This window comes from Sebastes umbrosus, chromosome 6 (genome assembly GCF_015220745.1).
Source record: "Sebastes umbrosus isolate fSebUmb1 chromosome 6, fSebUmb1.pri, whole genome shotgun sequence".
NCBI lineage: Eukaryota > Metazoa > Chordata > Actinopteri > Perciformes > Sebastidae > Sebastes > Sebastes umbrosus.
This window is the reverse complement of record NC_051274.1, coordinates 3,786,418-3,803,864: the sequence shown is the minus strand read 5'-3', so window position 1 is coordinate 3,803,864 and position 17,447 is coordinate 3,786,418. Positions and strand designations below refer to the sequence as shown.

Here is a 17,447-nt window from a genome sequence, read left to right as displayed (position 1 = left end):
AGCGCAGAGTCGTGGATCCGAAGGTGCGTTCAAGACCCAGGAAAAAAACGTACAAGCATCACATTGGTTTTGTTATCTCAGTAGGTACAGTAAATTAACGTACCTTGGCTTACACTTCATATCGCGCATAAGTTGTTAAATCTCGCGCGTGACATTGCTGTATGCAAATCTCTCAAGTGTGTCACGTCCTGTGTTGAATTGTGTCACATGGGGGAAAATGTTATAGGGAGCAAAGAAAAACCTCAACCGTCATGTTTAGATGGCTTCAGACAAGCAAAAGAGCAGCACTTCCAGTCGGTATAGATGTTTAAGCCCCGTTGGTCCATTGTGAACATTAATTAGGGAAATATTTGCCTCCAAATCCTGGTTTGAGTGTTTCCGTCGTACTTTCCTGTGACTGAGAGGAGCGCACTTCAACAGGCAGCCCCTGCTAATCGAGCGCCTATCGGGCAGCAGAGGAGCTACAAGATGGCGCAAGCAATATTTGAAGTGCTTGAAGGTATGCATCATTTGTTAATAAACACGTAATTACAACTAGAATAAAACACGAATGTGCATTTTAGACATCGTCAATGTACCAGGATCATTTCAGTGTGCAGAAAAGTTCCTATAAAACGATGTAAATGAGTCTATTTTAGTTTTTACAATCAAAACATCCCACAGAGAGGAGAGTGAGCAGGACTGTAAACAAACACACTGATTGATTATTGGTCAGATCTCATGCACAACTCACGACTGTAAGTCCTTCTCATCAGTGCAGTCAGGCAATAGAATGGGGTGTCCTTCTTTTTGCTATTCAGACTGTATTTTACATTGTTGTCAGCAGGCCCTTTTGATGACAACACACTGTGTGGTTTAACATACTTTATTTAGAAAGTTCAAGACAGTAGTTACATAAAGAAGGCTACATGTTCAGATTTTTCATTACAAAAAAAATGAGTAAATATATTTAACAGTACAAAAATGATATAAAAATAACACAAGTTATACAACCAATAAAATGTAAGGACAGGAAAAGAAATGAATAAAAAGCAAAAACAATGCGGGTCTGTTAAAGGTCCCATATCCTGCTCATTTTCAGGTTCATACTTGTATTTTGGGTTTCTACTAGAACATGTTTACATACTTTAATGTAATTTTCCTCATACAGTCTGTCTGAATATACCTGTATTCACCCTCTGTCTGAAACGCTCCGTTTTAGTGTATTTCAATGGAATTGCAACAGAATTGCGTTGCTAGGCAACAGCTTGGGTCCATGTTTACTTCCTGTCAGCTGATGTCATTCACATCCACTGCAACAGGAAATAAACTGGGACCCATTTAGAATGTTTACGTTTAAAACATTTAAATGGTCTAAATATTGTGTATTTGTGACATCACAAATGGACAGAAATCCTAACGGCTTGTTTCAAAAGCTCAGTTTCTGAATACGGGCTGTGTGTATTTCTCTGTGGATTAAGCGTTTCGATACTTTCACAGTATTTATATAGAACTTAAACCTGCTTTATAATACAAACGCCATGAAAATGTCACTTTTTACAATATGGGACCTTTAAACAATTGAAATGTCTAAATAATCTAAAAAATTTTTACCAATTTGGAATTTTTGAGTTTTAAGTTTTTAATCTTAGTCAAATATGTTTTGGTCTTTTAAGCCATAACGTTGAACACATTGCTTTGTTGCTATTGTACTGTAAAGGGCTAATTTGTGTTTGCGTCAGTCGGTAGTGAATCTACAGCGACCCATACAGTATGCTTTGTATATATTGGTTTCCTGAGGTATTGATCATTATTATTATTGTGCACATTCTTCACAAAACGTATTTAAAGTATAATAAGTAACGTTAGAGCTGAAGTAGCTGGAGGAAACACAACATAAAGCTGCTAATCTTTACTTAAAGCATGCACTACTTTCTCTTTTGACATCTGAAGGTTTAGCAGACTGTGATTGTGAAAGATCTTTCCTGTTGAAATGTAATTAGCAGGACACAGGATCCCTTCCATCTCCAGGGCCAAACACTGTTCTTCCCTCTGAGCTTATTACCTAGACCCTTTAACAACTTAACAACTACATTATTCATACTTTCAGATTTTAGTGAGACATACAACCATTCAGTGCCCAGAATACAATGTGACTTATTACATGTTTCTCCACCCTCTTTAGGCATGGACAACCAGACAGTGTTGGCGGTCCAATCTCTGCTGGATGGCCAAGGTGGAGTTCCTGACCCAAACAACCAGAACGTCTCTGGGACGTCCACTATCCAGTCTATGGGTATGTAGCAAATACAGTAAATGACAGCTGAGTGTTAACCAAACAACCAAATGAATAAAAAGCCAAAAGGTTTATTTAATGCTTGCTTATGTTTGGATTTATTAATTTATTCAGCTAGTCACACGTGGCAATAATTATGGTTATTATTGGATTGTGACAAAAATGTCTCCCTCTTAGTACTTGATCACTTGCAGCATTTACTTTTAGCCTCTCTCCCTGATGATATGGCATTGCAAATTGTGCTTGTGCCACATATCAAAAATTCATAGCTATTTTGCTACACAAGATTAAGACAATCCCTTCACCTCTGTGGTGGAAGGGGTTGTGTCTCCATGTGACCATGGGAGCTGTGATGCAGGGGGGTATCAGTTCCTAATAGGGCACAAGGCAAATTATTCCCAGGCGAGTGGCAAGATTGGAGGGTGATTCAAAGACCTCTGTGGAGATCAAGGCCGCCCTCCAGGAGCTAGGCCTGTTAGGGGAGGCCACAATCAAGCACCCAGTGGCAGGGCATGTACCCACGAGGCCCAGTCGGGGTAGTGGCTAGAAGGGAACAAGCAATCTGGGGAAACTCTCGCGAGATTGTTAAGGTCAGGCATTGATCTTGAATAGTTAGTGTTCGGCATTAACCTCAAATGGTTAAGGTTAGGCACTGACCTCGAATAGTTAAGGTTGGGATAGGTTGTTGGGCAGCGAGTCTCACAAGGGTTTTTGCACATCTCAGATCAGATTTCGCAATTTGTGGGCTCCCCTCTAGATACCAATCTGAGAGTAACATGGGCCAGTCACCATGTGGGCTCAATGCTCGAAAGTTTCGGTGTAGTGTCAGTCAGGCAATAAGCGAAGGTGTGTTGAACCCTGACTATGAAAAACTAAATCATTTTGATGATTGATGATTTTGCAACATGAGGCGTGGTCAACAGCAAGTGCTGCCAGTAGCCTGTGACTGTATGCTCTCTGGAATTTGCTGTGTTGTCTCTACACTGCCCTTCTTAGATGATGCAGACATGGAGGCTTTTTTTTCGGTTCATGATAATGACCTTGTATTCCTTCTATTTATTCCAAACAAACCACGTTTGCCAATGCTAGAAATGAAAAATGCATCACCACATTGTGTATTCCCAAAGTGCTCTTTTCTACCAGAAACCAGCTGTGTAGATCAGCAAACATAAAAGAATGGAGTATCTGACAACTACTACATTTTATTAAAGCAGCAGTAGGCAAGATTGGAGAAAATATGATCAAAAAAATGTTATTTTTATAAAACGGGTCACTATATCCTGACAGTAGTGCATGAGACAGGTAATCTGACAAAATATCATCTGTCTCTGTGTCCTCCGGTGCTCCTAACAGCATCTGCAAGATTTCACAGACTGAAGGAAAACAACCAATCAGAGCCGAGCTGGAGCCTTGCCGTCTCTGAGCAGCTGTCAATCACTCGCTAACTCTGATCAAACGGTCAAACTAGGCAGTGCTGATCAAATATAAATCAATATTCTGTTACTATAATGCCTATGTTTTCAGAAACATCTTGTAGTGTACTGTTTAGCTGTAAAATTAAAAAGTTTGTGACCCGGCCGCCATGTTGAGATCAGTGGAGGAAATACCAAGCACCGCCCACCAGCCAGAGCAAACTTTCTCATTTTACAGCTAAACAGTACACTACAAGATGATTCTGAAAACATTTTATGCGAGAAATAGGCATTACATAAACAGAATATTAATTCATATTTGATCAACGCTGCCTAGTTTGACCGTTTGATCGGAGTTTGCGAGTGATTGACAGCTGCCTCCGTTGAATGACTAGCCAATAGAAACACTCACTCTCTCTGAAATGACCTGTGATTGGTCAAAGTCTCCCATCAGGGCTAGACTTTCTAAGCCTGAAAACAGAGCCATGAGGAGGTGCAGAAGTTTAGTTTTCTCTCAGAACACTTAGATATGCTGAAAGGTGATTATGGAAGTTTTGTCCAATGATGCCAAAAACATTCTGCCTACTGCCGCTTTAATTGACAATACAATATGTCAATACATAAATTGACATTTATTTGCATGGACATGCTGGAGGTTAAAGCTGCAGTATACAGCACTGAAGGTGCTTCAAACAAACCTCTCTATTTGTCCTTCCTACAGACGACGAGGACGTGTTCCTGTGTGGGAAGTGCAAGAAACAGTTCAATTCTCTACCAGCCTTCATGACGCACAAGAGGGAGCAGTGCCAGTCTAGCGTCCCCTCCCTGTCCACAGTGTCCTTGGCCTCCACCAATGCCTACACACCGGTCCCCTCAATCAGCTCGGGACCACAGACTCCTGCCAACAGACAGGTGAGAATAGTTAGGGTGTTTTTATGTGGGTGATAAAGTGTTTGATCTATATCTATTAATGGGGAATCAGTTAGTAGGTTAGGACATATTTCATTGGTTTATCTGTAAATGTACAGTATATAAACCAGTTATAAATGAATGTGTATGTGAGGATTTGTCCAAGAATACTAGAGGGAAACAGTAAATATAACAAACAAAAAAAAAGACATTTTAGAAATATTTTGTTATTTGAATAAAGGAGGACAGCAGTGAGAAGAGGACTATGAGAAGATAACAGAAGAATTTATTAATATATGTTAACATAAAACTGTGCAGTGACATTAATTTTGTCTTCTGAGTAGGGCTTAGATTAAAATATTTAATCATGATTAATCGCATGACTGTCCATAGTTAATCACAGTTAATCGCAATTTAATCACACATTTTTTATCTGTTCAAAATGTACCTTAAAGGAAGATTTGTCAAGTATTTAATTCTCTTATCAACATGGGAGTGGACAAATATGCTGCTTTATGCAAATTATGTATATATTTATTATTGGAAATCAATTATCAACACAAAACAATGACAAATATTGTCCAGAAACCCTCACAGGTACTGCATTTAGCATAAAACAAATATGCTCAAATCATAACATGGCAAACTGCAGCCTAACAGGCAACAACAGCTGTCAGTGTGTCAGTGTGCTGACTTGACTATGACTTGCCCCAAACTGCATGTGATTATCATAAAGTGGGCATGTCTGTAAAGGGGAGACTCGTGGGTACCCTTAGAACCCATTTTCATTCACATATCTTGAGGTCAGAGGTCAAGAGACCCCTTTGAAAATGGCCATGCCAGTTTTTCCTCGCCGAAATTTAGCGTAAGTTTGGAGCGTTAGTTAACCTCCTTCGCGAGCTAGCTAGTATGACATGGTTGGTACCGATGGATTATTCAGGTTTAGTTTCACATGACGCCAGTATCTTCACTCTAGCTGTAAAACTGAGCTCGCTACAACCTAACAACCGCAAGTTGAGTTAATGCGTTAAAGAAATTAGTGGCGTTAAAACGAACTTGCGTTAACGCGTTTTTATCGCGCTTACTTTTTGGGTCCTAATTTTTACACAATCATGCATGCTTTCTCCCTTGTGTGTGTTTATATTACTCATATGTTTGTGTATTACTCCCCATTTCTACATCAGGTATCCACCTACATCGCAGTCCCTCCCTCCCCTCTGACACACACTCTGGTCCAAGGCAACGTGCTGGTTAGCGACGACGTTCTCATGTCGGCTATCTCAGCCTTCACCTCCATCGACCAGCCTATGGCTGCCATGCAGACACCTATACAGGTAATAAGGCACAACATTACACAGTGGATGTTTTGCCTCCTGGGACCGTTGAAAATGTCCATTTTGAGTGGTTCATTCTGAGCGTACAATATACTTTTTTTCTGCACTATTATCGAATGCATCTGCTTCCTTTGCTTTATTGCAGAGTAACCTGAGCATGCACACAGCTGGTGTATCTTACCTGCAGCACCATCACCACCACCACCACCATCATCATCATCATCACCAGCAACAGCTACAGCAACAACAGCAACAGCAACAGCAACAGCAACAGCAACAGCAACAGCAACAGCAACAGCAGCAGCAGCAGCAGCAACAGCAACAGCAGCAACAGCAGCAGCAGCAGCAGCAGCAGCAGCAGTCCTCCAACGTCCTGCCATCCGGCCAGACACCGGCCCACCCCCTGCCGGCCGGACAGCCCGCCCAGCAGCCGCTCTCCTTACAGGTTCCAGTGAGCCACAGCAACTCAGTGGTCCAGGTGTACAGCACACTGCCCCATATGGCTGGAGGTGGTGGTGGTGCAGAGATCCACACCTTGGGTCTGCAGCCTTTCCATCCTGTACAAGTGAGTTAAAGCTGGCTGCTTGGTTATTATTATCTCAGTATTAGATATGTTATGCACCATTTAATTCCAGACTTCCTGCTGTTGCACAAGATACAACATGTAAACAATTTCTGGCTGTAATGGCTGAAGGAAGAATATTAAAGAAAACTCCAAATAGAGAGGCAAAGGGGAAGGGGAGGGACTTTGGCTCTCTATGAAATGAGTTAAAAAATGCTAAATTACGCTATCAGATAAGGCGTGTAGTTGTATGCACAGAAGACTGAAAGTGAAAAGCAGTCTAAAGCACCGAGCCTGTTCCCCCCCCCCCTCCAAGGTGCCCAGTCAGTGTGTGGAGAGCCAGCCATTCACCACCCCTCCTGTCTACAGCCCCGGGAAGCAGGGCACTAAAACAAAGACCTGCAGCATCATCACCAACCTGACAGAGCTGGGCGACTTTGAAAAGGTCATCATCCCCAAACGATCAAGGAGTAGCAAAAAAAACTCTGATGGAGCCATAGGTACGTAAGGGAAAAGATCAGATAATATTGTAAGTTTTGCTTTTTTGAAATGATGTTTTGGACTGAAACCCACTTAAAGGTGATATTCTGTGCTTTCACAAACTCTTTTACATTTCAAAATTCTCTGAAACTAATCATTTAGATTAGAGACAATACAAATCTCAATTCAAAGTTTTCTTCCAATGCTGCTACTGTCACAGCTTCCACCTCTAAGGATAACATATTCATGCATACTACTAGTGTTAAATGCATTCAAACGAAACAAGTATTCATTAATTCATTAATGAAACTGCACATGAAGACATAATGACCGTGGATATGAAATGTGCAATGATGATTGTAGGATAGTTATTCATTCGCTGAATTTCACTCTTTAGCAGAGCAGCTGAAAGGAAAAGTTCCAAAGCTGAAGTGTAATTTCTGTGACAAAATCTTCTCGAAAAACTTTGATCTTCAGCAGCACATTAGAAGGTGAGTTACCGGCCGGCATGGTAGACCATACCCGTGTGAAAATCGACTTTAACCCAGAAGAAAGGGACTCAATTCCCTTCCAGTAATGACTTCTAACTGTTTTCTTTCTACAGTCACACAGGAGAGAAACCCTTTCAGTGCATCGTCTGTGGCCGAGCTTTCGCCCAAAAGTCCAACGTGAAGAAACACATGCAGACACACAAGGTTCGGGATAGTTTTTGATATTACTTTTTCAAAAGTCTGTACTCCCCCACACAAAAGCAGTACCAACAACACAGCAAAAACAACAACTGTCTTTATCTTAAAGGTGTGGCCCATGGGTGTGGCCAGCACAGTGTCCAGACTACCAATCACAGTAAAGGTGGTACCAGTGTCGCCCAATGAGGAGGAGGGGGGGGGGCGGGGAGCAGCAGCCGCTGCAAGGTGAACAAGAGGAGGAGGAAGAGGGGTCACAGCAGCAGAACTGTCAAACACAAATAGAAGAAGAGGTAGTTCAAACAGGTAATATCTGTTTACATCCTACTGATGCATCCCAAAAATAGGCAACACTTCATTTTACAGGTCTGAAAATATTTGATAAATTTAATATTAATATTTGATAAATTTTGAGGTAAATATTGGGGTAATGTGGCAGTAATTCCAAAGAAATTTCAAGTAGGTTACTTGCTAATCATCAGCTAATTACCATGAAATTTGCAGACCTGTAAAATTAAGTGTTACCATAAATAATATTGATTAACACACACACACTCAGTTGCCTAGTTACTAGGTACACCTAGCTACAACTAACACAGTCTGATACAGTAGCCTGCAATAAATCCTGCTATCAAGGCTGCATCTTCTGTATTTCATTGAGGTTTGTTGTAGGTTACTTGTACTTTTGTCCTACATGAATGCTGATCCTAATTGTAAAAAGCAATAACAGCTACTGATCCAGCATCAGATTTCAATCTCCAGCCCTTGCAGCAAATACAATTTCTCGATTACAGAAGCTCCAGGGGAGTTGGAGGAGAGCGCGGCCGAGACTCGGGCTGATCCGGAGGGCGGCGGAGGGGAAGCCACGCAGAACGGGCAGAACGGGCAGAACGGGCAGAACGGGCAGAACGGGCAGAACGGGCAGAACGGGCAGAACGGGCAGAATGGGCATCCTCAGGTTCAGATGCAGGCGCAGCCCAACCAGGACCAACAGTGCCAAGCTCAGACTAAACAGATAGTTGTAATAGACAGCTCCTACCAGTGCCAGTTCTGCGCCAGCAAGTTTAAGACCTACTTCCAGCTCAAGTCTCACCTGACGCAGCACAAAGGGGAGCAGGTGAGTCATTATGTTTGCTTTACTTTTTGTCTCGTGGGATTGAATAGACTCGTTGGAGATGAACTGCGCCTCGCCTGGAAAGTAGACGAGATCAGGCGGCAGCAGCAGCAGCAAGGGGCGGGGACAAGAAGCTGTGGTCAAGTCGGACAGTTTCCAGCAGCCTTCAAAGAATTTACAGGAAGTCACAGGAAAAATGACATCCTGTTAGATCTGATCTGTAGGCCACTTGTAGTTCTCAGACCACGTTGGGATTTATTTATATTTGTTTGTAAATCTATGAGTGTATCTGGCATTGGATTCTATTCTTTATTATTTTTATGTCCGCCTCGTAAAGCACATAATGAGCACTCATTTTCATAAGTGCTAAATAAATAACCTTCATTATCAGAATTATTATTATTATGATCAATCACACAAGATGTGTTTGGTAACAGATGAAACCTTCATTGCACAAAATGAGACTAGTAGCCTACAATCTAGCGTTAAATATTACAATTACACAGAAATTTCGGACCTTCTACAACACGCGGTGTTTGCTGTCAAAACTGAGAACCAATCAGCTCTTTGGTCCGGCGACAGTCAGGCGTTTCCCATAATGCCCTGGGTCTTGCAGTCGGTGGAGAGCAACTTCGCCGCCTGGGTTTAAAAACTTCGGCCGCCTCGATCCCGCGAGGTTGTCGTTGCCCACGTGTGCATGTCGTCGGGGCGAGTCGGGATCAAGTCGGACACAAATCTAACCAGCATGCATTGCGCGGCGATTGCCGTTGATTGATTCTGCACAGGCCTGGCTCATCTCCAACCAGCCTATTATCTGATAGAGAAGCTCATGGCGCATCTCCCACCAGTACACTGCAAGAGACGAGCAGACTTTTTCAAGCCACACAATGATAAAGTAGTTTGACAAGTATTCTGTTCACTATCAAGGACATTTTTAGATGTTTCTATTCACTCATATTCGTAATAGAAAGCTGTGGATACCTAGAAGTTGGGGAATACTCCTACAAAAATACATGAAAGGGTATGCATTATAGAATGGTGGGCAGTAAGTAAATGGGATCCCAAAACACTAGATTTGTGCTTTTTTTTATTTCTTACATAACGAGATGAATCACCATGCTCACTTCCCCTGCAGGTTTATAAGTGTGTATTGAAGTCCTGCTCCCAGACCTTCCAGAAGTTGGATCAGTTCCTGGAGCACATCAGGACGCACCAGGAGCAGCTGACCTACCGCTGCCACCTCTGCAGCAAGGTGTTCCCCTCCCTGTTTGAACTGGGAGTCCACCAATACTCCCACTGCTTCTGCCCACAACAGAGCACACGCAAGGAAACCTCCATCTACAGGTCAGCTCCATCAGTCATACTTGTTGTTACATGTTGATTTTAGCAGAACAGAGGGAAGAACACTGGGAGAATGTCTCTCTCATAGATTAAAGCTCCTCAAGAAGAAAAGACAACTGGTACGACTAATATGGTGCTGTAGTTGGATGGTACATCATTCTAACAAAAAAAGGACTTTTTTCTTGTGTTTTTCCTTCAGGTGTGTGAAGTGTCAAAGCAGATATTCTACCCAGGAGGCACTGGAGCAACACCTACTGACTGCCTCGCACAACTTTCCCTGCCCACACTGTCAAAAGGTACTACTGATGTGAACACACTCCAACTATACACCTCTGGAGTCTGTTAAGCTGTCCTCATGTAAAGAGCCAGCGGGGTTAGCTGTTATTGTTGTGATATTTGGACTTGCAGTAGTCGTAAAAGGCCCCGACACACCAACCTCACCGTCGGTGAGCATCCGTCGGCACTAGTTTTTGCGTTGTGTCCCGCACCGTCGGCTCTAGTCTGCACGTGACCGAGTTTTTTTTTGGCCGATTCAGCATGTTGAATCGGCGGTGGAGCCCATCAGTGAGAGACACTACTCTGATTGGCTGTTCAGCTTAAACGAATCAGTGCACAAGAAGAGAAATGGACGTGAGGAAAGCAAGCAAACGAGTAAAGTCAAGAGGAAAAACGCTCTTCTCATTTTTCGTCTTCATCGCATCTGATTATTCCAACACACGAGTATTTTCACAATGACATGGCCATCTAGAATGAAGCTAAGTGGTGAGTAAGAGTGGTGTGAAAATGATCAGCAAACGCTGTTTTGTTTCATGTACGTATCATAACAACGGCTCTGCAATCCACAGTCCTCAGTCTACCGGTTTCCCTTTTTGAATGACAAATACAGACTACCGCGACCTCCTGGTAGGGAGAGTTATTTAATCTCACGCAGGCGCAGAACGTACGTGGTAGTTGGCCGTCGGCTGTCGGCTGTAGTCTTTGCGGTGTGTTTGAGTGCCCCTTTTTGGCCAAGACAAATACGACGGGAGGCGACGCAACTTGTGGCCTTCGTCGCCGCTAGTTCTTTGATGTCGGGTTGGTGTGTCTGAGCCATGGATGTATTAAGAGAACTGCATACAGCATTGGAGGCGGGGCCCCGGTCATTCCTATGAGAGTTGCTCATTGGCGTGAAGCCTAAATGGCTCAACTTCTATCTGGAAAAGTACCCGGATCTGGGTGGAGTGGCGTCCGAGATGATTGGTGGAGTAGCGTCCGCTCGGGCACATGACTTCGGGGTCCTAACGTCACGCCGTCATCACGGCTTGCGCTCCAGCCTCAGTCTGGGTCTCACTCACATGAACGGAGGAAGGGAAATAACTCTGGATTCAGCTATTAGTGGGTTTTACAACTTTAAAAACGTAATTTTTTCATAAGGGCTATTAGAGTGTTTGTACTGGGGAGTTGATTCACCTCAAAAAAAAATTATCCACTGAGTTACAGACGTCTCTTTTCCAATGTAAGTCTATTGGAAAAAGTCTTTTTGGGCCCAATGTATCACGTGATGGACACAGAAGTTGCAGTACCGTCGTTTGGCCACTACGAAAGTCGGGATCGACGACCGGCACACTTCCTGGGGGCTTGGTGTGGGCCTTAAGTCTCCCATGCTTAAAGGTACAGTGTGTAGGATTTGGCAGCATCTAGCGGTGAGTTTGCAGATTGCAACCAACTGAAACTTTTCTCTTTTGTACCAAGCGTGTAGGATAACTACGGTGGCCGACACGAAAACTAAAGGCTCTATCTAGAGTAAGTGTTTGGTTTTACCGTTCTGGGCTACTGTAGAATCACGGCGGGCGGCTCCGTGAAGAGGACCCGCTCCGTGTGTAGATATAAACGGTGACAAAAACATGATTCTTATTTTCAGGTGATTATACACCAAAGAAAAGATGATTAATAATATTATATTCCAATTTCTGCCGATAGACCCCCTAAATGCTACACACTGCTCCTTTAATATCTTGGCCTTAAAATACGCAGTTCACTAGCCCAGGTTTGAGATGTTCAGAGCTTTTGTTTTTCATGTCACATTTCTAAGACCTCGTTACAGTGCGTGATCTGTTTTCTTGCTGGCCATCAGGTTTTCCCGTGTGAAAGGTACTTCAGACGCCACCTCCCCACTCATGGCATTGGAGGGAGGTTCAAGTGTCAGATCTGCAAGAAAGCCTTCAAGACAGAGCACTACCTCAAACTGCACACACGTATTCACTCAGGTCTGAAATACTTTCGTAAAGCAGTCTTCTTGTCCCTCTGACATGTATTTGTACTAGTGCAGTGCCTGCTCAGAACGGGTCGAATGCTCGGCCTGTGGTGTTGCAGCTCCGTTTTAGTACAATTCAATGGAATTGCAACGGAATTGCGTTGCTAGGCAACAGCTTGGGTCCATGTTTACATCCTGTCAGCTGATGTCATTCACATACACTGCAACAGGAAATAAACTGGGACACAGTTAGTATGTTTACGTTTAAAACTTTGAAATGGTCTAAATATTGAAGATTTGTGACATCACAAATGGACAGAAATCCCGACGGCTTGTTTCAAAAGCTCAGTTTCTGAATAGGGGTTGTGTGTATTTCTCTGTGGATTAAGCGTTTCGATACTTTCACAGTATTTATATAGAACTTAAACCTGCTTTATAATATAAAAGCCATGAACATGTCACTTTTTACAATATGGGACCTTTAAGTGATGACTGTAGGAGTCATTAATGAAAGTTAAAGGTGTGAATTTGATGCTGATTCCATTTTCCAGGTGAAAAGCCATACAAATGCTCCCTCTGTGAGGCGACGTTCAACAGGAAGGACAAAGTGAAGCGACACATGCTCATACATGAACCCTTCAAGAAATACAAGTGTCCCTTTAGGTGAGGCTCTCCAATGGATTTTTTTTTTCATCATTCAAGCCTTTTCAACTTCTCTTGCTTCTATCCTTTTTTTTCTTTTCCTTCTCACTTGTGCTTTTCTGTTTATACAAAAACCTGGAAAACATTTTTTAGAATTGTTTATAAAATATTACTAATTACTTACAAAGCAACAAGTTATTAAGCAGATCTATTATTGCCCTCTATCCCTTTCTGCACTCTGAGATCCTCAGACTTGTCATTCCTTTGTGGTTCTAAGGTCCAGATTCATTCACAAAGGTGATAGAGCCCTTGCAGTCAGGGCTCTGAGACTATAGAATGACCTGCCTGAGGAGATCAGGGCTGCAAACTCTGTCACGTCTTTTAAATCACTTTTAAAAAGTCACTTTATTTTTAGAATTGCTTTTCTGTGATTTAATTTATGTTTATGACATTTTAAGTTGTTTTACCCTTTGGGTTTTTATTTGTTTAGTTATTGGCTTTTAGTACCTTTTGTTATCCCTGTGTTTTAAATGTGTTCTGTTTTTATTATCATTATTATTATCATTATACTGTCCTGCTTCTTTTTTTTTTTACAAGTTATTCAATTTTATTTAATGCTATTTTTCTTTTTTTTTCTTTTTTCATCAGGACACACGTAGGCTGCACCAAAGAATTCAACAGACCAGACAAACTCAAAGCCCACATTCTCTCACATTCTGGTGAGTGAATAATACTATTTTCATCTAAACAAAGATTACATAATATTGTTGATGATATTCTGATAGCAATAATGAAATGTCCTTTCCCCACATGATTTATACGGAAATGAGCGAACAGATCAGCTACATTTGATATTGGTGGTCACCCAGATGTGGAAATATTACTGTTTGATGAATGACTGTTTTCTAAACATACCTGTGATTTGACTGCAAATCATAAGTGTATATTTACAAGGTCAATAGATTAAATAAAGTGATATAAATATCATCTTTAGGCATTGAATTTGTATTCCCACCTCCAGAGCAGCTTCAAATTTGAGAGAATTGTTTGTATCACTGAAACTAAACCTTAAACCCTTTTATTAACATCAAAAATAACAGACGGCATTATTATATTGATTGTGATAAACTCCTCTTCCCTCCAGGTATCAAACCCTACAAGTGTCTTTTTTGTCAGAAGGCGTTCAGCCGCAGGGCTCACATGCTCGAGCATCAGCAGTCCCACACAGATAACTACCGCTTCAGATGCTCCACCTGCAACAAGGGATTCACCAGACAGAGCTATTACAGAGATCACAAATGTCCTGCGGCAGGAAACGGGACAGGAAGTGAAGGAGGGACTGGAGAGGCGGAGGAAGACGAGGTCTTGGCGATGCCTAATGCAGAGGAGGAGGACGGAGAGGATGAAGGGAGAAGAAGCAGGTTCTTGAGAAAAGACAAAAGGCCGGGGGGAGATGACGGAGAGAAGGACGACAGCTCAAAGGGCGGCCAAGAGCAGGTGGAAACACACAGGGAGGAGGAGGAAGAGGAGGAGGAGGAGGACGAGGAGGAGGAAGAAGAGGAGGAGGAGGAGGAGGAGGAGGAGGAGGAAGAGGAAGAGGAAGAGGGGAGGACTGACGAGGGTTGTCAGGCTGCAATGACTATCACCACCATTGAAGGGCAAGAGGACAGAGAAGAGGATGACGGGATGGAACACGGCGGCGTGGTTCTGGAGCAGATTCAGACCAACGACCAAAACTGTTTGCAGCAGCCATGTTTGTAGTTTTAAGCATTATCTTAGTTGTAAGATTTCCTGGACGTGGACCAAACAAATGAAGCTATCCATTATTTTTAAAAAAGTCTGGGAAATGATTTCATTATTTGTTTTAAATTAAAACGTTATTTAAATGATACACACTGCTTTATTGTAAAGTAAGTAGGCCTACAGTATGTTACTCGGTAGATCTATATTGCCAAAATAACCAGTGGGCCATTTCCATGCACTTATGTACAAATTTTGTGAAAGTTAAGCCATAGTGGTTCATTTAAAATGTCATAATGTCAAAATGTGATGTCAGCATTTTCCCTCATTTTTTTTGTAGCAAAAACTACATTATTTTCAGTTTACCCATGTCTCAAAGTATATTTGTGGCCATATAAATGTTCTTGCATTTTGAGTAAAATTCAACCCTCCGATACTCTTTCACTGTTATGTACGATCAGTTTGACATTCCGTTTGTGGTATTCATTGGTGTACCCACTTTCAATGATCTTTCCTTGTTTACTTCTACTTCAGTTGGTGATTTCTTAGATTTCTGAGACTCGTGGGAGCACAACGGAAAGGATTATATCCAAATGTAGATCTAGTAATGTTCACAGACATTAACAGGTTTAAAGTGGTGCGGGCTGCCCAATAAAAATCTGTAAAAGAGGCTCATGCAGACGTCACCAGACCAATTCCAGCTGCTGGAATTACCCACATTTTGTAATAATAATGAAAACATGGTGAAAAAACGAAATGTTGGTTTTACAAATTTCTTTCAATTTCTTTCAAATATATGTATGCTGCAATGTGGTTTGATATTCTACACATAATAGGTCTAATTCTTTTCAGGGTTAGACAAACTGTATATTATATATACAGTATATTTTATATATACATATACATATATATATATATACACATATACAGTATATATATATATGTGTGTATATATATATATATATATATATATATATATATATATACATATATCAAAACCACTTTGCAAATATATATATTTATATATATAATATATATATAGATATATATATTTATATATATCTATATATATATAATATATATAGATATATATATGTTTCTTAGTTCTGAAAGTAATATATATAGTTCTGAAAGTGAAAACCTCATTCATATTCTGAATCACGGATTTGATTATTATAGCCATAATGTCATAATCATTCAAGGTAGACTTACCTCAAGCTACAGGATTGTGAAACGATGGCTGCTATATGCTCCTGTAGAAGCTAAGTCCGTATGATATCAACCTTTTTTTAAGAAATACATGTTATTCGTGATGTCTCGGAGAAGTACTCCACTACCCACAATCCTAAGTGTAAGAGCGACGTCTCTGATTGGTGGAGCTTGCTTTTATCATGGAAATGTGTGTGTACTGCACCCATGAACAGCTAGTGAGGGTAACATAGACTGTATATAAAGATGGACGACATGACAGCTCCCCAAAAGTGAAGCCAAATATCTGGATCGCCCCCTGGTGGCTGGCTGCAGTAAAGGTCATGAAGGTCGGTAGTTTTTCCTCAGCTTAGCAGTTCTCCCACAACCCAACAGGCCTCAGTCCAGGTGAATAAACCAACACACACTTTTATGATTCATGCTAGCATTTGAGTGAGTATGCAGCAAGTTCAGTCTGATATTTACTTTAAAAAATCCTCTCTTTTTCAATATCATCAGCCCTGCAGATTTTCAGTATGTCAACACACAACTGGCTGAGAAATGTAGAGTCAAAGGAAAACATCCACAGTGGGACGCCGGTCAACTCGGCTGAATCCAGACATACACACTCAGAAAATATAATATATATAATCAGAAAAATAAAAAAAAACAATAATATTTCAAGGTATTTCACAGAAAAATGAAAAACTCACATGCACACGATTGGTCTGAAATAATCCAGCTGTGAAGTCAAGGCATGCAAATGCTCTATTCAACTGTAAATAATCATAGACCCATCTGGAGCTCTTCAGCTGGTTGCGATAGTAAAGTGAATGAATGATTGGCTGGAGCTGTGCGAGGGGGACCGGGCAGACTTCAACAAACCCTCCATAACAACTACCTTCTCCTGACTAGACAGCAGCCCGGACACTGACGGAGAGGACACACCGGAAATGTCTATTTCTATTTATGTCGGAACTATCATCTCTGGAGAGCTTCGTGTTTGAATTGAAGGACTAGATGGTCCTGTACGAGCTGAGAAATTTACAAAAACATTTTGGAAATCCAAATATTGATCGAGCTATTGGAATCTTTGGTGTCACACACAAATCTTCCTCCTTTTTCTTATTCATTATTGAATTTTAGTTTATGATGGGACTGAAATGTTTGTGGACTGCGGCTGTTTGTTTATACTGTAGGGAAAGAGACAGGTCTTTTTATAACCGTCGTTGTAACATGTACACTTGCAGTACTCTTCTACGACGGAGTATTAGGGCCACATTGAGGAAAAATAAATTAATCTGAGATTTCGAGAATAAAGTCAGGTTTACGAGAGAAAACTTAATATTTTGAGAAGAGAGTCATAAGTTTATGAGAAAAAAAAGTTGTAATGAGTATAAAGTCCTAAGTTTACGAGAAAAATAGTCGTAATATTATAAGAATAAAGTCATTAGTTTACGAGAAAAAAAGTCCTAAGTTTACGAGAAAAAAAAGTTGTAGTATTATGAGTATAAGTCCTAAGTTTACGAGA

At 41.3% G+C, this 17,447-nt stretch overlaps 1 protein-coding gene across 1 annotated transcript; it reads left to right on the top strand.

Moving 5' to 3' along the window:
• The first annotated feature begins 36 nt into the window (after positions 1 to 36).
• Positions 37 to 15,485, top strand: znf341 (zinc finger protein 341). The gene is given in 17 exon segments (XM_037772525.1): positions 37 to 499; positions 2,165 to 2,275; positions 4,409 to 4,599; positions 5,781 to 5,930; positions 6,076 to 6,495; positions 6,809 to 6,992; positions 7,370 to 7,463; positions 7,577 to 7,667; positions 7,771 to 7,857; positions 7,859 to 7,964; positions 8,453 to 8,775; positions 9,908 to 10,116; positions 10,313 to 10,409; positions 12,227 to 12,359; positions 12,898 to 13,009; positions 13,637 to 13,707; positions 14,133 to 15,485. Coding segments are annotated over 17 exon segments (3,027 nt in total). The 5' UTR covers positions 37 to 468; the 3' UTR covers positions 14,750 to 15,485.
• Positions 15,486 to 17,447: the final 1,962 nt, after the last annotated feature.